Source organism: Spea bombifrons, chromosome 10, assembly GCF_027358695.1.
Source record: "Spea bombifrons isolate aSpeBom1 chromosome 10, aSpeBom1.2.pri, whole genome shotgun sequence".
Lineage (NCBI taxonomy): Eukaryota > Metazoa > Chordata > Amphibia > Anura > Pelobatidae > Spea > Spea bombifrons.
In genome coordinates, this window is record NC_071096.1 from 6,041,144 (window position 1) to 6,064,779 (window position 23,636).

The 23,636-nt window shown below is 41.2% G+C and overlaps 1 protein-coding gene across 3 annotated transcripts in view; it reads right to left on the minus strand.

Annotated features, from left to right (window-relative positions):
• ANO1 (anoctamin 1) overlaps window positions 1-23,636 on the minus strand; it is a 74,207-nt gene that overhangs the window by 6,366 nt on the left and 44,205 nt on the right. For 2 of the 3 annotated variants that reach the window (XM_053448777.1, XM_053448779.1), the window contains 14 exons: window positions 17,849-17,947; window positions 17,284-17,435; window positions 15,701-15,755; window positions 14,579-14,630; window positions 11,912-11,967; window positions 11,529-11,567; window positions 10,141-10,205; window positions 9,872-10,006; window positions 9,427-9,587; window positions 5,614-5,696; window positions 4,320-4,391; window positions 2,691-2,768; window positions 1,699-1,773; window positions 840-1,041 (listed from right to left, as the gene is read on the minus strand). In XM_053448777.1, the coding sequence (XP_053304752.1) occupies window positions 840-1,041; window positions 1,699-1,773; window positions 2,691-2,768; window positions 4,320-4,391; window positions 5,614-5,696; window positions 9,427-9,587; window positions 9,872-10,006; window positions 10,141-10,205; window positions 11,529-11,567; window positions 11,912-11,967; window positions 14,579-14,630; window positions 15,701-15,755; window positions 17,284-17,435; window positions 17,849-17,947 (1,324 nt within the window). The remainder of the gene's footprint in view (window positions 1-839; window positions 1,042-1,698; window positions 1,774-2,690; window positions 2,769-4,319; window positions 4,392-5,613; window positions 5,697-9,426; window positions 9,588-9,871; window positions 10,007-10,140; window positions 10,206-11,528; window positions 11,568-11,911; window positions 11,968-14,578; window positions 14,631-15,700; window positions 15,756-17,283; window positions 17,436-17,848; window positions 17,948-23,636) is intronic. The other variant, XM_053448778.1, reaches the window with a different exon arrangement.

Consider the following 23,636-nt stretch of genomic DNA (forward strand, 5'->3'; position numbering starts at 1 on the left):
TACATTGGCTCATACCCAAGAAATTACTGATACCCTCTATAATGCAACATCTGTTCCTTGCCAGAAAACAATCACCTATGGATTAGGATTTCTCTTCTGTGACTAATATGGCTTTTTCATTTGGTTTAAAGAGTCACAGAGATCATTTCTCTTAATAGCATCAAGAAATTAATCTCCAGGATTGCACTGGTTGAGAACAATCAAAAAATAAATTGGACGTCTGCATCCCTTCATGTGTGTAAATATATATATATTATATATATTAACCCAGAGAGAGCTCCATGTTACTGAACTGCGTTAATTGCTTAGGTATTTTCCTGAAGTTACAAAAATTGAAGTGAAGGTGTTCTGAGGTAACCATAGCAAACATAACACCCAACCCTTAGGTCATTTATGAAAGTCAGTCAAACTGTCATGTTCCAAATTCCTTCTTGTTATCCCGTGACAATCACTAGTGCCTAACGTGACAGCACACGATCCCACAAAAAAAATAATTCAACTTCACCCCTGCAGCGACACTCCCCAGGCTAGGCGTGTTTGGGAAATCATCTATGAGCATAAAATATACTCATCCACATTCTACAGAGCCATGACCTGGGTCATTCATTTATAGTAACAAGTTAGCAGGGACAGGGAACGTTATATTGTTGCTCTTTTTTGATATACATAGGAAGAGAGGAGTAAGATATATTGTCATTGCTATATCCTCAAATCAAGATGGCAGGTAGACTTAATGCCAAGGCGCCTTATGTGCTTCTTCTAGTAACATAAGGAACCTTAGGGTGTGAGCTTCTTAAAATTGTACTCCGTTATAGGTCATCTAGCAGTGCAACACGTACCGATCTGAGTAAGCCATCTTGCAATGCAGCCGTAGACCTCATCAAGGATCAGGATTACCACCAAGTTAATGATCACGGCTGTTGCTGTTACCGTCACTCTGACGTTGGCACGAGCTGAAGGGTTGGAGCTCATCGCTAGAGCAGCGGCAGTTGAAATTCGATATATGATGACACCAAACACAATGGCAAAGGTCAAGCCAATCTAGCAAAATTAAAAAAGAAAGCATATAAATAATAAATAACCGATAACCAACGTGGAAGCTTTTCCTGCCTTCGCCAGACACCATCTGTTCTATTTCACTGTAGTAATGAGTTGCTTGGGCATTTATAATCTGATAAATATTACATTGGGCAGGGCTGGGCAAATGTCGATCTCCAACTGCTTCTGACTTTGGAGGAGGGAGCTGCAGTTTAACATCGGAGATCTACCTTCTGGACACCTCTGATTTAGGGGGTACTTTTTGTTTATACTGAAACGAAGAAGATTAAGGATGTTTTGATGAGGGGAGATGAACATTAGAGCGGCAACGATATAGGCGTGTGGAGTTGGCTATTCCCTTGCAAGGCGTTACTGAGCTGAATCGAGCCAGGTCTATTATTGAGACAAAAACTATTTTATTGTAGCTGTAGTGGTTCAAGTTTTAAAAGTGGGGCATATTCATGTCATCCAGGGTCTCATAACATAAGACCTTAAAAAAACAAAGTGTCGGCATGATAGAGGAAAGACCACTTATAATTGTCTTCATCGTCTTCATTTGTTAGGGCAAATCACGGCAACCGATGTTGTTGGTTAACGAAACTCTTTTAAAAGGAAAATCTACCCCTTTTTTTTTTTTTTTTTTTTTTTATATAAACTTACCATGAAAATAATGCCAACAAAATTTGTGAAGTATGCTGGGAACCTGTCTCTCCATGTCAGCTTTTCTTTCTCAGTCTAAAAACATAAGCAAAAAACGTTTTACTTCTCTTGTAAACTCAGAATAGGAAGACGGCACAACGTGGAAATAGAAACACGGGATGGATGGAGCTACGATGAAACCACAGCCAGACGTCAGAGTCTGGAATTTAAAGGACCATTTAGCAGAAGGGAACACTGCTTTACGTAAAAATTCTTCACATGCTTCTTGTTCCCCAAGACTACTCTCTGGAATTCTTATTGCCTTCAGAGTTCCAGGGTGGCATCTGATCATTATCAAGATATGAAAAAAAGATGCCCTCTGTGCTAAAAGCGCACATTTTTGCTACTTTGATTGTTAGCTTTCTAGAACAATCTAGAGTTCCTCTTTAGAATCAAAGAGAATTAAATTCAAATTGTACGTATTGCGTCTATAGTACAGTCTACTGCTGAGATGTTACATCTTCACCAGCTGGAATGGGAGTGATTTCAAATTAGCCAAGAGTCACGTCAACACGGGTATTATGTAACATACTATACACAGCACAACACTAACGCAGACACGTTAAAGTGCAGCATGCAGATACATACAACACGGGAGTGACACATGATCTTGGAAGAGTTTCGGCAAACCAGTCTATCCACACTAAAGATAAGCCATGCAGTGCCAGGTGTTTCAGGTGTGAAACGGGATATTTAAAAGGTGACGTTGCAAAAAAAAAATTAAATTAAATGATTCAACAGCCTGAAGGGGATTATCTCTGCAGCCGTTTGTCGAAAGAGCGGAGATTTAACTTTTAACAGCGCAACTTTGTAACTGCTCTGTTTAAAGCCTCAGCCGAGACCATTTGGAGTCAGATAATACCCGTCAGGTATGATGAATAAAAAAATAAAAATAAAACTAAGATGTGACTTAGTGATATAGACACCCTCTGTATAGCGGGTGGGAAATGTACCAATTTCACCCCAGCCATGGCAGTTTTAACTGTCTGCCTCCACTTGTTTGTAAGCTCTTCGGGGCCAGGTTGATGCTTCTGATAGCCGTCAAAAAGGAAAAAAACAAACAAAAGCACCATGCAACAGTGTTATAAAGCAAATTTCATATAGGCCAAGAAAACAGCATAAATAGGCATTTTAAAAGCACATTTCAATTTTCTTTATAAGAACAGTCAAGGGAGGCATCTTCAGAACAACTACTTGTCCAGTAGGGTCCTGTTCCACTTAGACAAAAGATTGATTGAGCTCTCTGGACAGATAACCCAGAAAGATTCTTAAGTTTCTATGGCAACAACCTATCAGCGTCAGCTTTTGTGTCATGATTATTACACATTCCCGGAGAAATGTTACATGGTCAAAGAGTCATTTAGAGGAAGGGCTTGGGCATTCAGTAGTACTAGATACTATGTTTCAAATTGTTAGGAAAATGTTCAGCAGAGTAGGTGGAACAGAACCGTTAAGGGTAACTTCAAACAAAGCAGCCACATACTTTAAATGAGAGTACCAACAACCCACGTGTTTGTTTTACTTTGGGAGTTAAAAGAGGAATTATTTGAAGGGTCCTGACATGAGAACATTATGTTCCTCTGACTTTGCTTTCACAGAGTTAGAGAGAAAGTTAGCAGGTAAAGTCCTGGGGAAGTTACGCATGCCACAGACAGAGCATCAAGGCAGCTTTGGACAAGGATTCAAGGCAACAGTTTATAAGTTAATGTAAACATAGAATTCAACTCAGTAACATGTATCCTTATACTCTACTTAAGTGATGTCCATCTCTGTCCTTGAGGACCATAATCTCGATTTTTTCAGATTCTCTACCATGCACTCAAACATTTAGCATTGGTCATGCCATATGATTTATTCTAAACCTTTTTTATGGTTTAAGCCCTCAAAAGACCGACGGTGGGCATCAAAGTCACCAGCTGACACATCAAAAGGCAACATCGGAATCTCGACCTTAAGCGAGCTTAAATTTGTAAATAATTTGGAATCATTACAGAGTTTGGTTAAAATATTCTATTTAGTCAACTATTTATAAAAAAAAATACATACATCTCCTCAAATGGTACAGATATGTGTTAAAAAGCCCTTGCACCTGCTTTCCTCAAACAGTGTCTCATATTTGGGTAAAACAGGCAGAAACTCCAGTTAGCCATGTAACGTCACACGAGACAACAGAAGACATAAAATAAATAATTTAAATTAGAATATTTAAACTGTGGGGCATCTGTGTTATTGGTTGGAAAGATTTTTTCTTATCTTATGTTTGCTATTATAAAATTCAGTGGGATAGCTTGGTATTCATCAATAAATGACACCAGGAAGGGTACCAGGTCATATCAAGTTCGTTTTAAACATTGCATGTCCTTCTTGAAGCCTCAGATGAGTTGGGGAATGCCCATGTTGTTTATAAGGAAAGCAGCGAGGTAGAGTTTTTAAATCACAAATGTCTCCAAATTCTAGATTGTGAGTTTTCCTGCATAATTGTCCACTCGATATACATGTTAAAATGCAACTTAAAGAATCCACACTATGGTCATATTCTAGAATCTCAAAAGATAAAAATACATCAGAAAAGGTCTCCATACCTCTTTAATCCTGTATTCCTTCCTGAGGGACTTCTGGAGAACTCTAGCTTCATACTCTGCTCTGGGATGGTCCTGTAGACAGAGAAGGGTTAATATTTATTATATTGCGAGGGCCCCCTCTATGGAATAGGGAAGATCTCAATGCCAGGATATGCAGGAAGCAGCTGATCATTATGAAAAGTGGTACCGTGCAGTTACCTCCTTATAAACAGACAGCTCAGTGACGCGCATACACATTGATTTGTGGTGGGCACAGACATAAGAGATTACAAGCCAAAAACTGGTGAAGAAATAATTATCTAGAGATCGATGGTGTGAACAATTTCAGGCTTATCTGTTTTGGTGAAAGCATCAAAAATAAATAAAATAAAATCAATGAGGGAAAAGCTAAACAAACAAATAAAAACCTTCATTGGGTGCGGAGAGGCTTGTGGGATAAAGGATTAAAATGCAAAAAGCATCAAGTGCGGAGCAAGAGTGGTGATCAGTGACGGAGGCAGTGAAATAGTATTAATAAATAAGTTTTCAAACCTTGACTGTGCCCTTCAGGAAAAGAACACACACAAAAAACAAACAAAAACAAAAAACAGAACAAGGTTATTGGGGAAAATGTAGTTAGATGGGGTCATGATACATGGGAATAGACTGACTTATTTTGCACATACAGAAACAACGGTGGATTGTTATACGACTTCTCCACGGGATAAATGCATTACGTTCAGGACATACGTCATCGATATACCCAAGACAATGAGTTAATGACATAGAACATAACATAAGTAAACATGCATGATAACAGGATGGTATCCACATAACCAATGCAAAATCATGGGCAGGCACTTTTTTTATACTAGTCAATCCATGGATCAGTAGGACTCTGCATGGGTAGATGGAAATGCCTGCAGGGCTAACCCAAATTGACAATTGCCTCTTGCCAGATCAGGTGCAGCAGTGAGTAGACATCGACTGGATATGCCCGTCCATTCGCTACATGAGCATTAAAACATAACCTTTACGCTGCTATATCCATCTGTCCGCTGTGCTTACACCATTAGGCTGCCGCCGACCTTAGCGTGCCAGGGAAGCCTCATTATGCCCAACCCGACCCCGATTCCCAGTGACATATACATCATTCCACAAATAGTCACCCGTTTACTGCCACCAGCTCCATAGAGTTGAATATATATATTTTAAAAAACCCACTGAGGAATTCAACATCCCTGGTCAAGAAGATAACATTTCACAAACCCAGACTGTCAGCTCCCAATCATATAAAATCGTGTGATATACTCACTTCTTCTTCTTCAAAGCCAGTCAGGTCCCATCTGTAATTAAGACGCATCTGTCGTCGCTTCCAATGCTCCATGAAGGTGGCAGCTGAGGAGAGAGTCACGAGAAGTTACATATTAACAAAAATCGAGTTCTGGAGTACGTTAAGCGAACGATTCGACATTCTATCTGAAGCTTTAGCTCCCGCGTTTGTGTCACATGACTATTAAATGTTCCCTGCGTAATTATGAATCGGATAAAATTGTGCAGGATTCAATACTTATTTCTGGGAAGGATCTGAGCATTCAAGTAGGAATCATGTTTCTAGCGGTGCATATATTTTCCATAGGCGGGCCTGCGGTTTTAGTGTTTCTACGGTTTTCAGTTGTTTAACAGAACATTATTAGCAGACCGTAAAGCGTTACTCTGCAACACATTGGTTGCCATGGTGATATAAATTCCAGAATTTTAAAATATCTTCAAAACTTCTATACAGATCCAACAGTCTCTTTTCTACAGCCACGACCAGACTGTCCCACCAGCGACCAGGGCTGGAGGCAGCTACAGTCACATTAGTTTCAATAAGGATTACATCAGACAAATCCCAAGAGGTGGGATAACAAATTACGCAGAGGAACCTCAAGGTAACAATAGAAAGGTGTACGAGGACACCGGGGATTTCTGTAACACGCATGCACGCGCTGACAAACACAAGGGCCAGCATCCCTGTAACGATGAGACATCAAGAACAGAAGGTACAGGAGGAACCCAGACACAAAAAATTCCAGCAATGTTCTAAAATTCTAAAAAAACATCTACAGAAACCAAAGCAAACACGGTGTCTCTGGAAAAAAGACATGTAATCCGTGTATTTTATATACAAACATAGAATATGATGGCAGATGAGACCTATTCTGCCCATCTAGTCGCCCCATTCTTCTTGATGTAAAGACTCAATCAGTCGTGGGTCTCGTCTTCGATTCAGGAGCCGTATGTCTATCCCATGCATGTTTAAATCCCCTCACTGTATTAACCTCTACCACTTCTGCTGGGAGACTATTGCATTTATCTACCACCCCCTCAGTAAAGTAAACTTCCTTCCATTCCATCTAAGCCTCCGACCCTCTAATTTTAGATTATGAATTCTTGTTCTAACATTTCATCAAAGAAAGATATTGCTCGTCCCATCTGGAAAACGTTGAGGATTTTTAGGGAGAGAAAAAGCATTGAGTTGGACGCTTAATCCGTGAGGCGACCGCAATCAGCTCAATTAGGGCGAGAAAACGCAGGAACTTCCCCGCACCATCCTTCAGACCGGTGACACGTCTGCATTTAAACAGAGCCGGATTTATTTAACTTTATGGCACCTTACAAAAGCCTGACGAATTCTAAATGTTAACTAATCCAAACATAATAAACGCTTTGTTAAAATGACTGTTTCCGTGTTTATTAAGGATTTATTCGACATTTGCAAGTTAACCCCTGAAGTGGAGAGAGTGACCTTTCCGGCGACACGCCATTACACTTATTAATACAAACATATTAATAAATTACAATATTAATCAGCGTAAAATAAATACTAAATCAACGTCAACGTTCATAGCTTCTCACTTCTCCATGCAAAAAGCGGGCGTAAAATAACACAACATATACAATGGAGGATTCCTCTGCAAGCCGCCTGCCTTGAACGCGTACAATGCAACTTTTGAAGGGGCGGCACTTCGCCGCCCCAAGCCCTTTTTTTTCTTTTTTTTTTTTTTTAAAGCGAAAGAGAGGGGCGCCGAGTGGTTTTCGCTTACCAAGCTGTCGGTACCCGCTCGGCGCCCCTCTCTCTCTCCTCTGCGGCGAGTCTCCCTGTTCGGTCTCGGTGCCGGCTTGTAATGCTGAGTCCCGGAAGATTCCTCATTTCCGGCGCTCATCATTACAAGCCGGCACCGAGACCGAACAGGGAGACTCGCCGCAGGACTGCTGAAAGGTAAGTACAACGGGGGGGGTAGATAATGGGGGGGCAGCAGGGACGGAGGGAGAGGAAGGGTAGATAAGGGGGGGGGCGGCATTTTAAAATTCGCCCCAGGCAGCATTTTGCCTTGGGCCGGCCCTGGGTAGAGGGCAATACAGCGAGGGTATTAAACATGCCTGGGATAGACATATGGCTCCTGAATCTAAGACGAGACCAACGACTGATTAAGGTTCGAGTCTTTACAGCAGAAAAAACGGGCGACGTAGCTGATGTTCTGCCGGCAAATTCTATTTTTCTATACAGGGTGCTCGTTCTCGGTAGATGCTTTCATTCAGTTTATTGGACCAACGTTGCGTTATGGCACGATGAAAAAGAACAAACAAAAACTTTTCCTAACCAAAACCAAACAAATCCAATAAAGAATGTTTATAGCGCACAATTATCTGCTTGTAAGGAACAAATGGAAAAGGCTGACCACCTTAATAAACACAATAAAAAAAACAAACACGAGGGATGTAAAACAACATTTTGAACGCATAAAATATATTCAACAAAGGAGAAGAAACGTTAGGACAAAGGTCCATAGAAGGCTTTGACATCAGATATAATGGAAGAAAGCACTGTGGCTTTTATTTGCCGTTTCTATAGCAGATTCTATGTTTGTATCACTGTTGGCTTTACTTACTCCATGGTGAAACCCAAGCTCACTTTCCACTATTTAACAATACAACTTCTAATTTCAAGTAACTCGTCACACAGTGAATGTTTATTATGGAAAAACCCAATATTTCCCCTTGATTTAAACCGGGCCACAGTACTTGACTGTGGAATAAAGGCTTCATTCCATCTCATTAAACAGCAAGCATGTGCTACAAACCTAAAAGAAACATTTTTTATCTTGGAAACAATGTATTAAAGGCAGTTATGCCAACTTGGTATCGTATCTCAAACTCTTCACCTTCGGAGGACGGAAGGACCTGATAAATAACAGTCTTCTGCCGTACTCCGGAAGTTCTCAGAGGAAGCGTTGCTGAAATCTGGGAACATCTTTAACATATGCTGAACGCAGTAATTGTTATAGAAGCAACTCCTTAGAGGGAGAAAACTCTCAAGGGATGTGGGGAGAACTAAATATTAACAGATGTGCCTAATTCCGTCCTTACCCTCTAAGTAATAGAGATGGAGGAGAACGGGAAAAACACCAAAGGGACAAGAGCAAAAGCTGGAGCTCATGGAACCATAACAGAAGGGAAACCAGATTTGGGAACATGAGAGAGCTGGAAGATTCTTAGAGCATGTTGAGGGTCATTTCTCAGCAGAAAATACACTTTTATCTCCGGCTATACTTATTCAACACATGGCAGCATGCCTGTATTATGTAATCTCCTGTTTTAGGGAAAAATAAACTAAAAGGAGACATTCTAACCAAAATGCGCACATCCCATTAGAGACAGCCAGATAGGGAATATATAACAATATTCATTCTGTTTTGCTCTTTAAAGCACTTTGTTTAAACTCCAGAAACAAATTGTATAATAAAACATAAAAAAGACCTAGTTCTATTCTTAAATATCTGTTGTTTTAAGACATCATCAGTTCGCTCTGCGGAATGTTAGCAATCCGAACTGGCAACCATAGCGCTGGTGAGCTCACACGCAACGTTCAGAAAGTAAAAGACTATCACTTCATCCACAAGTTCATTCTAAGGCTCTGTGGGCAACCATTACTCATATTTCCATGAAGCAATTTAGCATTTTGTTTCTCTTTTGGAAAGTGTTCCTTCCATTGGATTACAGGTCAGGGACACAGTCATCGAGAAGGCAATGTGAACAAAGTCAACTGTGTCCCACGGAGAAGATACTAGTTAGTTAGTCTTACCCCATAAAGCCATGAACACTGAAAAGAAGACAGTGGCCGGGTTGTCGAAGAGATGGCTGGCACGGGCAGTGGCACACGCGGAACTCATCTTCCAATAATTACAAGTCTTGTCACACAAGGGGCACATGGTGATATTATTCCGCTGGTCACACATCTCCATGCTGGGATAAACAAGAAAATGCAGCATTGTGTAAATCGTGGACTCTGATGGATAGACATGTCAACATAGTTCCAGTGCAGACGCGGGGAAAGGGACAAACTCATTCATTTAGGAAAAGCAGAATATAAGTATCTTTACTACAAGGATCATCCATGGTTCCTCCAACATTACAGACTTCACATAGTGTTGGGAGAACAAATCAGGGCAGATGTATAAATGGCATCATTGCAAATTAAACGGTTGCTCGAACAGGAAAGTTATAAACACACAAGTAATTCCGAGTACCTTGGTATGTTCTCGTCTACTGTCGCGCATCCATATAGGAAGACAATGATCCCCACAATGGACGCTGGGATAAGCATTTGCGTGTAAACTCCCAGCCAGGCAAAGTACAGGGCAATCTTCTCCCCATAGTATTTCCTGAGAACAAGAAAACACATTTTTAAAACAGTTTGTTTGTAGCACGAGAAATCCATCTCAGTATCAGAACACTTAGTCCTGCTAGAACACTAAAGTGATCTAGAACCCTCCCAAAATGAGCGTGATCACATTACCTGACGAGATCGATGGGTTGATACTTGTAAAAGACTCCGTAACTAGCCCACTCATCGCACAGGAGCTGAAACATAAAAAGCACGAGCGTAAAACATAGGAACCTGGAGCTGGACAGCAGAGAACCGGCCGGTTTATCTAATGTTTTAATAATCAAGGTGTTAAAGCGAACCCAAGACCTGCCTGTAATGTTAAGCAATAAAAGGAAGTTATACCTTCTCCAAAAAAATACTAACTATAGTTTTAACATTTTGTTAAATATCTATTTCTGCTCATGGAGTACTTTCAGCCTTTTGCATCTTATTATTAATTTAGGAGAGTAGGAGAATCCCTTAAACATGGAGAAAAATACCATGTGGCAACAAAGTTGCGACACAATGCTAGGGCAGGGGCTGGTGACAATGTGATGGCCGGGCACGGTCGGGGACCCCAGCTGTACGGATTCGGTCCATTGTGTATATACCACATCTGCATTTTATTCCCTTGGGTTCGTTGGAATTATAAGCCAAGAAACACCCCTTTAATTAACACGAAGGAATCAATGTTTAATCTTCCCATCAGTCTTCTTAACGCCTACACGCAGCTTTAAAGTTTAAACAAATAACCACAAAAGCACCACAAAAAATAAGCACCATAAACTCCAGCTTCCTGCAGCACTGACCACCGAAGCAATTTGTGAACTAACAAAATTACTGTGGGCACGAGACCAGAGATGGAAGGGTGCGGAGTGCGCCATTTCAATTATCTGGATTCCTAGGGATCATAGGTCAATGTGTAAAGTTTCTAAATCAATCGAAGGTTCAACAGAAGAAACCCCAAGTTATAGTTGGGGTCCCTTACAAAAATATCATGATAATACGTTATGTTGATGCAAATGTGTCCGAATAAAACAAAAATGCTATAGTAAAAAGAGAAACTTGCTGGAGAGGTTTGGACAGATGATCAAACACAAATTTCTTTGTAAATAGATGGTTTAAACAGACTTTGAGACATATTGATAGTTCAGGCTACTGGGCAAAGGATTTGAAAGTGGAGAAAGGTGCTTATTTACACAGTTTAATGTATAAAGCCAGTTCCTGCTGGGAGGGGGTTTGCGAGGGTTCTAGATCACGTTAGGGTTCTAGCAGAACTGAATGTTCTGATTTCTATACACATTATCGGGGCTTTTAGGGCTGTAGGAACCCTGTTATACCCTCATACCCAGCAAACATTCTGAGCTCATAGAAAAGAGGGGCATCAGGGGAGGAAATAGAACCACTCAGGAATGATGTTGTCAGCCATGTATCCTGCCTATGTAGGACAACCCACCCCCTGCCGAGGTGTCAACATAAATCGTGAGCATAAAGGAAAATGATACGGTCTACCCTATGATCGGATCATTGCAACTCACCTTTCGGTCATTTGGTTCTGCTTCGTTGTCATAGTCACCCTGGGAATAAATAAACACTTGTTATAGATCTGCCACGTTCTGAAGGCCACACACCAAGGGTATGGATTTGCATTTTTGTGTGTTTTATTGTACAGAGAGTTTCTTATTTACAAAGAAAACCATCCAACAGGATTGCATTCCCCAGAGCCACGCTGGGGATGACCATGTGGCCCTGGCACGTTAGGGCCACGGGCATATCTGGCAATTCTCCAGGTGAGGAGCTGCTTCTCTTATTCTCTGGGCCATCATGGTTTGTCCCCAGGCCACGGAGCACCATTTAGGTAATCCTATATAATGGCTTATCTGTGTCTATAGGAGGGCTGGAAACAATAAATAGTACTCACATCGTGCAGAGGATATGCAGCGCTGTACACGCCATTCGCAAGTAGGCTGGTAATTCCTGTAAAACCGAAAACACGCTACATGACATGTAAATACATCCCAATAGTCAATGTGCCCACAGAGGGGCACCTTTTCTTTTAGGAGCGGTGATCAAAGGCATATATATGGAGCAGGGTTTCACGTCACTGTGTCCACTTCCGTTATTATTTATTGTCTTATATAGCGCCAACATATTCTGCAGCGCTCAACAAGGGCATAGCTATTTATGTAACCGAGTAAATAATTTAGAAGAAGAAGAATGTATTTTACTTAAACAATTTAATGTATAAACTCATTTCCTGCTGTTTCTATACACATTATTTGGGGTTTTAAGGCTGTAGAACCCTGCAATACTCTCATACCCAGCAAACATTCTGACCTCCTAGAAAAGAGCAACATCAGGGGAGGAAAAAGGGGACGTTAGGCAGGAATGCAGGCGAGCAAGTATTGCAGGTAGAGGTGTTAACCTCAAATCAGGTGGTTGTAGATCCTTCAGGGCATGAGCTGTGTAGCCATAATTCACTGGGGATCCACACAAATTCCGAAGATCTCAGCAACACATGTGGCAATTCACGCGGAAGAAGGCGAGTTTAGTTTATTATTAAAACCAAATTATCATAATGATAGAATAGGCTGATCAGTTTACCCCCGGCAGCCACATCCCTCCTGTCGCTGGCTTGTTGTTCACACGACATATAATTACTCTATGTTTAGCTGGGCGCATTTAATTCTTCCATTTGTTAGAAAGAGATTAGCTGCTACAGCACCACGGGTCAGGAAGCACTCGAGAATGAAAGTCTCTCATCTAGACAAAACCACCTTATGTTTGAAAACAAGATATAACATACCCCTCAAGTGTCCTCTCTTAGGAGGGACAGTCACTCTTTGAGCCCCAAATCCCAGATGCCCCTCTTTCCTCCCCTGATACCCCTCTTTTCTTGGAGCTTAGAATGTTTGCTGGGGATGAGGGTATTGCAGGGTTCCACAGCCTTGCAAGTCATACATTATTCCCCTTACAAAAAAAATACTGCAGTTTTCTGAAGTAATACTGCAGTTTTTTGGACATGAAAAAACTGCAATACTGCACTTTTACTGCAGTTTTACTGCATTTGTACTTCACTGTACTGCAGTTGTGCTGCAGTTATTTTTGTACGGAAGTACAAATGCAATAAAGCTACAGTACTTTGAAGTACAACTGTAGGTTTGCAATATAAAAAAGTGCGGTAAATGTGCAGTAATACTGCAGTAAAAGTGAAGTAAATGTGCAGTAATACTGCAGTAAAAGCGCAGTATTGCAGTTTTTTCATGTCCAAAAAACTGCAGTATTACTTCAGAAAAAACTGCAGTAATTTTTTGTAAGGGTCATCTTCTAAGTGCTTTATGCCGATAATGTTGCATTAAAAAGTTTCAGTAAAGCCCAAGTCCCTGGCTTTAACCCCCCCCACCTAAATCAAAGATGTCGCCCTTTCACTATATTGTGGAGGGTAACAGTCAACATTCTGTTTTTTGTACTGGCCTGCAAGAATGCATTTATTAGCGATGGATAAGTTATAATCAGGAAAATGGGTTTTAACGAATGCATGAAATCATTCAGATCATACACAGCTATAAATGTGCTACATTATATTATATTTAAAAATAATTAAAATTATCAGGAAGGGTTTGGCTAGAAATTATGATTTGAACACTGTATTTAGCTATAAAAGTGTTAAATCCAATAAAGTAGGAGGGACGGCATTTTTAGACATGGGATTGGGTAAAATCGGTTACGGCTCAGACAAAAAATGACTGTACTCTACACGTTCATAGCCAAATCCAGGTAGTGTTGAAAATGAGACTTCAGAAGGGTTGTGTAATATCTGATGGGTATGATGTCATAGTCTTGAATGTGGTTTTAGTCTGAAATACAATCCCTTGGGTAAACAAATACTGTACACATTTGACTTTTCAATACGTAAATTATACCACAGAACAAAAACACAGATCAGACTCTCAAAGCAGGTTCTTAGAAAGTAAAAAAAAAAACCTGGAAAAAGTGAATTGGGAATTCAGGCTTAATCGCTCTGCTTCTCAATCACAAAACGGGGATAAAGAGATTATTGTGCCGCGGTGACTAACCCCGACTGCATTATTAACGTAGACGGATAGATCAGAAAACGGCGAACGACAAACCGCACGGCGAGAATACGCATCACGCAAAACTAATAAAACCTTAAAAAAAATACATGTCACATTCTGGGCTTTCCAAACAAATAAAACCTAAACACGCTGCGGGGACGAAGCCGACGCTGGGGGGTGGAATGCCGCACCTTGTGTGTTGGAGAACAAAGCCTGCAAGCAATCATACTTTCACAGATAAAATTCTGTAGGATTTACCGAGCGAACACATTTGCGGTAACATTGTTGGGCAACGTTATTAGAGCTTATGCCAAAACCTGTTCTAGTATCAACAAAGTCAAGTGGTCGGAGAACCATCTCTCCCGTGACAGCTGGATCTATGACTTGCCCTGGTTTAGTTAATAACCCAGTTAACGGGATTATTTAGAAGTGCAAAGGAAAACCATTAAGTGGCGAGGAAGCTCAGCATTATGTGACCCTTGTAGAAAGAATGAATGAATGAAATCCCTTACCCATGCTGTATTTGGCCTTGGTACAGGTTGTTCTTTTCAAGATTTCATACACCTGATGAAAGAGACATGTTTAGTGCAAAATATTATCTCAACACGAAGACCGTACATAGTTTAGATTCCTTGTAAGCCTTGCTACGCACAAAATGCGTCAGGTATTTAGTAAATAGTTTCTTCTAGCAAAAGAACGTGATGGCATCTAGAACGGCTCACATTCTAGAACACAAATCATTGCGTGAGCCGGGGCAGTCCTTTTCCTCGTAAATTGATATACAATTCTAAAAAAAACACAAGCCCTGTTACGTTAATCTGTGACGGGTATTAGATCACAAGCTTTTGGGGGTAAGTTAAAGGTGCTGTTGCCATGGTGATAACACACAGGATATGTTGTGACCAGGAAAAGATTTTTTGGAGGGAATTAAGGATTTGGCCACTTCTGTTGACCCAAACTTGAGTTTGTCTATTTAGAGCTTGTAGAAATACCTCAAAGTGAGCTGACCCCAAGACTATTGAAATATTAACCCATTAATTGCCCATCATGAAGATTCTATGTAGTGACTCGACAAATGTGTTAGCAAAACGGCTCTTATACCGGTAAAGATAAACTTAATTGAGCCACCTGCATTTAAGCAGGGATATCAACCATAACATGGGGGGGGGGGCAAAAGCACCAACTGTGAGTCTTATTTATGACTCCAGCAGGGGTCAGCTCCAGACTGTGTGACCCTGAAAATCTGCCCCCTTAACCCTGTAATTTGGGCAAAACCCCTGAGGATTCCTAGGTACGTCTACAGATTATGGGTCTTGGTTCTCTGCACAATTTTTCAGGAGGCTTTTTGTTGGATTTTAATTTGACCCCAAATACTAGAAGTTCCCACGGTCAAAGAAAGAACACAGACACCTTTGATGGCTCATACTAGCCCACTTCATCAAGACTAAACCAACCCAATCTAACCACGAAAACAAGGATGATTTTTAACGCCTCGTCCCAATGGGAGCAGGAGGTAAACCGACATGGGCGGCTTCTGTTACATGTAAGTAGCAGGACGCTAACAACCAGTATGGGCTAATTACTAACAGGGGAGCAATTAACACTTAATTAACAAGGTAAGCTTTTACACTTACGATTGTACTTCTTGTTTTGCTATCAAAAAAAGAGTCTTTATCGGACATATCAAACCTGTCAAACATAACAGCAAAGGGGTTAGTAAGCAATCAGGTTACATCTTATTTTGCTTGTTCGTTTTAAGTTACTCATGCAAATGTATGTTTCTTAAATTACTAAAAGGTAAAACAACTTGTGAAGTCACTCATCCCACGACCAACACAGAAACAAATAAGAATACAAAACTATGCAAAGTCGGCCTGAATTTTACTACGAGAGCCCCAAAGAGTAGATTAAGATATAAAAAAATATATATAAAAATTAAAGAGCCCCAAATAATAATTTAAACCCTGAGAATGTTGGTGGTAGCGTTTAAAATATACCTTCTATTAGTTAAAACGCAAGCATTTAATACCATGAAATGGCAGAAAGGAATACAAGTTAATGAAGCCCCTAATTCTATAATTAGATCACTGCTGCATCCAGCAGATAAAGTCGCTAAGGCTCCCGGAAATAATAAAATTAGCTCAATCAGAAATCATTCCACAATTCTATATTAAATAGCTGTTATTATGAATAGAAACTATGAGCAATAACTCCCCTAAAACATTTTGTGTCGGAAGCCCGCCATGTGTTTCATTCAGGGACTACAGAATTAGGGTCTTCTCCCAGTTCACGTTTCAATTAAAGAAAAATGGCATATAGTATAGAATCAACTTTTGTTTTATGCTAATACCACCTTTCTTTATGGCTTAATATTTATAATCCAAAATTGCACTTTTAGCATAGTAAAAATCTCCATTCTTTAATGAGACACATATTGGTGGGACAGATAAATTCCGCGGCAGATGTCCTGGATACAAATAACCCAGGGCATGTGCTGTAGGCAAAGTCAACTGACAAGTACGAGATGTAATCATAAAAGAGGGGGCCATAAGAGCTGGAGAGAGAGAGAGAGAAAAAGAGAGAGAGAGAGAGAAAAAAAAGAGGAAAGAGGAAAGAGGAAGAGAGAGAGAGAGAGAGGAGAGAGAGAGAGAGAGAGAGAGAGAGAGAGAGAGAGAGAGAGAGAGGAGAGAGAGGAGAGAGAGAGAGAGAGAGAGAGAGAGAGAGAGAGAGAGAGAGAGAGAGAGAGAGAGGAGAGAGAGAGAAAAAAAAAAAAAAAAGAGAAAGAGGAGAGAGAGAGAGAGAGAGAGGAGAGAAAGAGAGAGAGAGAGAGGAGAGAAAGAGAGAGAGAGAGAGAGAGAGAGAGGAAAGAGGAGAGAGAGAGGAAAGAGGAGAGAGAGAGAGAGAGAGAGAGAGAGAGGAGAGAGAGAGAGAGAGAGAGAGAGAGAGAGAGAGAGAGAGAGAGGAGAGAGAGAGAGAGAGAGAGGAGAGAGAGAGAAAAGAGGGGGAGAGAGAGAGAGAAATGAGGAGAGAGAGTGAGAGAGAGAGAGAGAGAGAGAGAGAGAGAGAGAGAGAGAGAGAGAGAGAGAGAGAGAGAGAGAGAGAGAGAGAGAGAGAGAGAAAAAGAGGAAAGAGGAGAGAGAGAAAGAGAAAAAGAGAGGAGAGAGAAAAAGAGAGAGAAGAGAAGAGAAAGAAAGAGAGAGAGAGACTGACTACTCACAAATGCTGCTTCTCCCTGGAGAACGGGTACGAGAGATGTTTGACTGTCTGCGGTCGGTGCCCGGCAACCTTGGGTTGAATTGGTTCACTTATTTTCTGTAGGACGGAGTTGAGTTTTTGCATAAGACCCTGCTTCTGATTTATATGGTAAACCTGGGGAAGAAAACGTATAGGACAGAAGAACGATTCGGTTAGGAAGCCTTGATCAAAGCGGACAACCCTGTTACAGAGCAGCACCTAACATATCTATTGGATCAATAGACAATGTCTGGACCCAGAGTGTGAGGAACACGTTACATTGTCTCATCGTCTTCAACATACAAACATCGAGCCTCAGGTGTCCAGAACAAAATGTTACAAAACACTTTAAAGAATGCTTTAGAAGACAAACTATCATAAATGTTTGCTACACCATCAATCACACATTTAAAGGACGTTTCTCTTTTTGCAACGTATCTAGAAAACCTCATCAATAAGCAGAAGTGCTTATTAGCCGTTCGAGACTTGGGCCTCTATATATAAACGCGGCCTCGGTTATTTACGAGTAACTGTATCGGCGCACATACCTTCTTGGTGGGCATCTTGAGTTTCATAAATTCAGCTTCTCTACAGAGTACGTTCCAAGGAGCGTGAATTTTCACAAAACCCACGCCGTGCATTTTAGTCTGAAGAAACAAATAAACATGAATCAGATATTCCATTTTCATTCTACACTCTGTATTCTTCGCTTACAATTCATGTTTGGAGCAGTTGATTAACTCGATATCCCAAGAAGCTAAAAAAAAACACAATTCCCAGACACGTCTAACCTATGCGTTTGTTTGTTTTGAACATACACAGACTACTGCAAGACATGACAGCAAAGGGTTAACACCCAAGTCATTACAAATTACAGAATAAAGTGCCAACAGTTATATTGCCAATGAAAACCACATCAGATATTAAAAAAGAAACAATGAAACATGCGCTGATGTATGGGATGTCAAGAAGACCTTGAGACAACGCGGGGACTATAAATCCTTTATAAAAATGTAGGGATTTATTCACTAAACCATGAGTTACAGGTGAGAGGATACATGTCAGCGGTGAAGTGTAAAGTAGATCTGCTTTCCCTGGTAGAAGAAGTTGGTTGGACCTGGAAGTCTTCAAAATGTTTCATCTCACCTCAGCCCATGGTGACGTTGGTGATGTAATATTATTCACTAAAGAATATTTCAGACAGGCTGGGACCAAAGAATCTAGCATCGTCCCAAACTGGGCCAAAAATAGTGATGCGGTGTTAATCCAGAATACCACGGTTCTGTCTGTTCCTCCATAGAAAGAAATGTAATTATTGTCTACATTCACGATTTCTCCTCTTGCCATGGATTCTGATGAATATTTAACTACGTGCACACTGCATAATCTGAAACAGGTTTTTGAGGCACATTGGTAGCCATATCTTAAAGGAGGGTGGGCTGCCTTGTCTAACGAAACCCTCGTCAACCAAAGCTCTTTGGGGATGTTGAGGAATCACAATTAAATTTTGAATTTCAGAAATTAAAAGAAAAGAAATATACAGAGCTATAGAATACCATTTTCTTCAAATCTTGAAATTTTGTAATTACCCCTCAACAGAGAAATTAAGCAATTTTCTTAACTTATTTTCAAATCTGTTCGGCACACACAGTGTGAATCGTGCATTCGAGCTTCGGGTTTTGTGTCCAGGGATTTGCCGGGAATCTCTATAGAAAAAGGGATTCCCCGGATCTAAAATGAAGTGTGTTCTAACATAATTATAGATGCTTAGGATTCAAAAAGATATTATGTAACCAACATGGCTCATCATGGAAACAGACCAGCGAGCCTTGGTTTTTTCTGGCATTAAAAATTATTCAAGATTCTGGAAATTAACCCTTGCATGGTATTTTAGGTAAGAATCACCTACTGAGCTATATCTCCGGTAAACCGGCTGCCTTACTCATTAACCTGCGCTGACTTGAGATGTGAGCTGTAAGGGAAGTCGATTGATACACGTTATTTACTTAGTGGGTGTTCACCATTTCTGAAGAAGCCTTTGATGTGGTCTGGGGTGTAACTGGATGGGACCAGTGCCCAGTCCTTCAAAAGGTATATCAGTATACCTTCAAACTATCAGGGTTTGACGTCGAGTCTCAGGGTATTTGCCCAAATTCTCAGGGTCACACAGCCTGGAGCGGACTCCTTCCTAATCTACAAAGCTGTGATTGGATAGGAGACTGATTTTGCTCTCAGTATGTTGTGGTTCATATCCCTGCTGGAACAGAAGTGACTCAATTAAGTGTCTCTTTAAATAACGACAAGTCTAGGTTTCCATGAGGACCGCTTTTAGAGGCATGTGGGTAATACATTTAGGCAGTCACTACATAAGATCTTCACTTTGGGCTATTAAAGGGTTAATATTTCCAGATTCTGAGGGTCCGTTCATATAGAAAGTGCATGCGTACACCGACTGAATATATAATATATAATCACGGTGTATTTTTCAAGTGGACTAGGAGTGCGTGAATTAACGTTGCGATACATATAGAAAGGGATCAGAATTGTCTTGTCCATCAGCAAGGACTAACGTTAAGAACATGAAAAGCTCGGAAAGAATAAATCATAAATGCGTTCTTTGGAATTTGTAGTTGGAAAACCAATGGATTCTGGATTCAACAGAATTCTAAGAAAAGTAGCAAACTGCGATTGCATCATTTCCTGGTTTTTAGCGATCTAATCCAATAATTAAGAAGGCAATGCCGCAATAAAACAATTGCCATTTCTCCAGAACTCTCCCTTTCCTCACCCAAGACAGATCTAAGAAAGAGATACTCTCACATAGTACTAGATCAAAAGTCAACACACGTGGCGGCACATCACGTGTGTTCAGCGGGGGATCACGGGACACGGAATGAACAAAATATCTGGACAGGAACATTCGGAGAATGGACGAAAAAAATAACGGCAAGCTTCGGGTTACATAAAGTACAGAACGGTCCTTTCTGGACATGTATTTATGAGGCTTGCACTCAAATTGCTCATCCTTTCCATGTCAAGCAGCAGAACAGCCCAACAACAACCTCAAGTTCTCGGTGACCTCTAACCGAAAACCACAGCGCTTTCCATGGATTAACCTCTTCCCTGACATGAATCAACCACAAAGCAATGAGCACTATCCTACCCCGAGAGTACACGGCATCAGTCCCCGGGGAAATGCCTGCCGCAGGCAGAAAAAAGTCCTATTTTAACCCGTGAGCCCTAACCGGATCCTCCATCAAACCCTGCCAGTGTTTATAAAGCAAGGAATAGCACCAAATTCTACAGGGGTTGAGGGTAACTTCATAAAACTGACGTCGTTGAGAGCACTCCGTTGGTTAATAGATTGTAAGCACACAGGAGCAGAGCCATCTTCTCCTTCGGCAGCAGCTTTAATTGATAGTTTTCTATATCGTCCTTAGTCACGATCCCCTATTTTAAATAACGCTACTGAAATCAACTGGCACACTATAAATGTAATGTGAGTTATTGCATCACTTTTATGACTTCGTTATACATAGCCTCCGCTGACCTCCTTCCAGAGCAGAACCGTTTCGTAGAAAGCTTTAGCGATCAAGAGGAATAAAATCCTGTTTAAATAAGATTAAGCCGCCGATGAACGAGCCATAGATTTAAACACGGGGATTATAGATTTTTTTTCCCCCTGGACCCGCGCCATCAGAGACTTAAACATCTCCGCGTTGATCTTGGCCTCACGTTATAACACCCAGCGCGACCGGCCGTCTGAAGCGGCTGCAGGTTTATCCATCGCATACGGAATGATTAAGATACTTCGTATGATACCGGCACCTATCCGGCACGTATTTTAGGGATCAGAACAACTGGAGCGGGTATTCTCCAAGCACTTTGGGGTTAAAATTGCACCCCCGCCCCTGTCGCACCCGTCTGACACCCCCGTCTTTCCGGCAAATCGGGACACGCATAACCTTGGTTACCATTTACACCGTAGTAGCAAATAAAACAGTGCCGGAGGGGTATGAATCATAAATCCCTCCAACGCTCAATACGGTTATTCCTGCTCCGTCCGACAGAACGGAATTAACCGCGGCATCTTATTTCTGCTGAGAGATCACAGGGGTGTGGAGGGGAACCTATGAGTCTCATATCCTGACGTTTTCTTTGGGAGCCAAAAGCACTGCTGTACCGAAGCTTTACTACTGGACCGAAGCTTTTAAAAAAAAAAAAAGTTTCATTTTCCATTTTTTTCACCCAACATTAAAAAGAATAATAATAAAAAAAAATAATAAAAAAAACACTATACTTAATTTAAAAAAAGGAAAAAATAGCATTGACAGCCAAAAAAAAATATATTAAGATATCACACTGCGTTCTAAACCTTAAGCGCCTCTCATTGTCATTATATAACGCACACATTCTGTTTTGCTTGACAGATGGTTTACCGTACACAGTAAATTCCACTAAAAGCTCCGGGGTGTGAGAAAGACAAACAACATCTCCCAAACATTTATAAAGGGAATTCACGTTTATTACAGATTTTGGGGCTGTTGCCCAAAGAAATGTTTGCACAAACGCCGAATGTGCGCTGCCTAAAATCGTACAAACATTATTTATAAACAAATTAAGAAAATCGATTAACAACTCTCATCACCTCAGTCTACCCGAGAACGCACCGGGTTTGACCCGTAGTCTCCGGGTGAAGCACTGCTTTGGGGTGAGACTCCGGGGCAAACTCTGAAGCTTCTCTGCCGTGTCCAAGTTATGGTTTCAGAAGAACCTTGTTCCCGTGTCTAATAATAAATGTCATGACAAGGGAACGATGTGACATCATTAATTAATCCAATGCATTGTTCTCATACCTCTGGTGCTCATATGGTTAATAGAAGACCACCCAGGGCCGGCCCGACAATGGAGCCGAGTGGGGCAACCGCTCCAGGCGGCACTTTTGAAGGGGCGGCACTTTGCCGCCCCAAGCCCTTTTTTTTAAAATGTTTTTAAAGCGAAAGAGAGAGAAAGGGGCGCCGAGTGGTCAGTACCCGCTCGGCGCCCCTCTCTCTCTCTCTCTCCTCCGTGGCGAGTCTCCCTGTTCGGTCTCGGTGCCGGCTTGTAATGCTGAGTGCCGGAAGATTTCCGGTGCTCAGCATTACAAGCCGGCACCAAGACCGAACAGGGAGACTCACCGCAGGACTGCTGAAAGGTAAGTACAAGGGGGGGGGGGAGAGGAAGGGTAGATAAGGGGGGGGGTGGCAATTTTAAAATTCGCCCCAGGCGGCATTTTGCCTTGGGCCGGCCCTGAGACCACCCAATATTTATTAGAAGTGAACAATCAGTATGTGTGTTGCATTCGTAAATTCATTCTCTAAGAGGATGACTCATTTAATTATCCAATTAAATTAATCCGATTATACGCGCTGAACCAAACAGATGCTATCTGCGCTACCCCATGCCTCTCCGACACCATTTAAACTTACTAATGATATCCAATGACAAGAAGCCAGACGCTACAAAGTGCTTTTCTTCCTGCAATAAAAACTTTTCCTGCTGTAAAGACTCAAACCTTAATCAGTCGTTGGTCTCGTCTTAGATTCAGGAGCCGTATGTCTATCCCATGCGTGTTTAAATCCACTCACCGTATTACCCTCTACCACTTCTGCTGGGAGGCTGTCCCACTTACCCACCTCCCTCCTATAGAGACAGTTTTGATACAGAGCGTTTGCCTGTGTAGGAATTAAACAATTTGTAGATCAAAACAGATTTTCTGTAGCATCAGAAGATCCGATACTGAGATTATCATACGCAGGCTTATCTTAATTTATTCAAACCACTGCCCATCTCATTGAGACGTGTTTAGTCGATAAGTCACTTTATATTATATTTCTACTGTTAGGAAGCTGCAACAATACACAAGCAGAATGTTGATATTATTATTATTATATTATTTTTATCCGTCTGCCAGATAGAGGAAACGGCCGTAGGAAATCGCGTATTCCCGCCGCACAAAGAGCAGCACGAGAAGGTAAATGGAACAGAATAAGCTCCATTGTTCCGTGACGCAGGTGAAGGCTCTCCGATTTCACCGTTTAAAACACAATTCAGATTCTAAAAACGGATACCCCATTCAAGCCGCGGTTCAAATCCTGAATTCAAGGAGCGGAAACATTTGGGATCAAAGCATCCTTAATAGGTTTATATACAAAGAGATATTCAGGAAATAGAGACGTAACCAGCTGGAACAATTCATTGTTTGCTGTGGCGATTGCACTACTTTGCACCTTCATTGCCCTTTAGACTACCAACATCTTTAATCATATCAGCCGATTCAGACGGCGGACAATATTT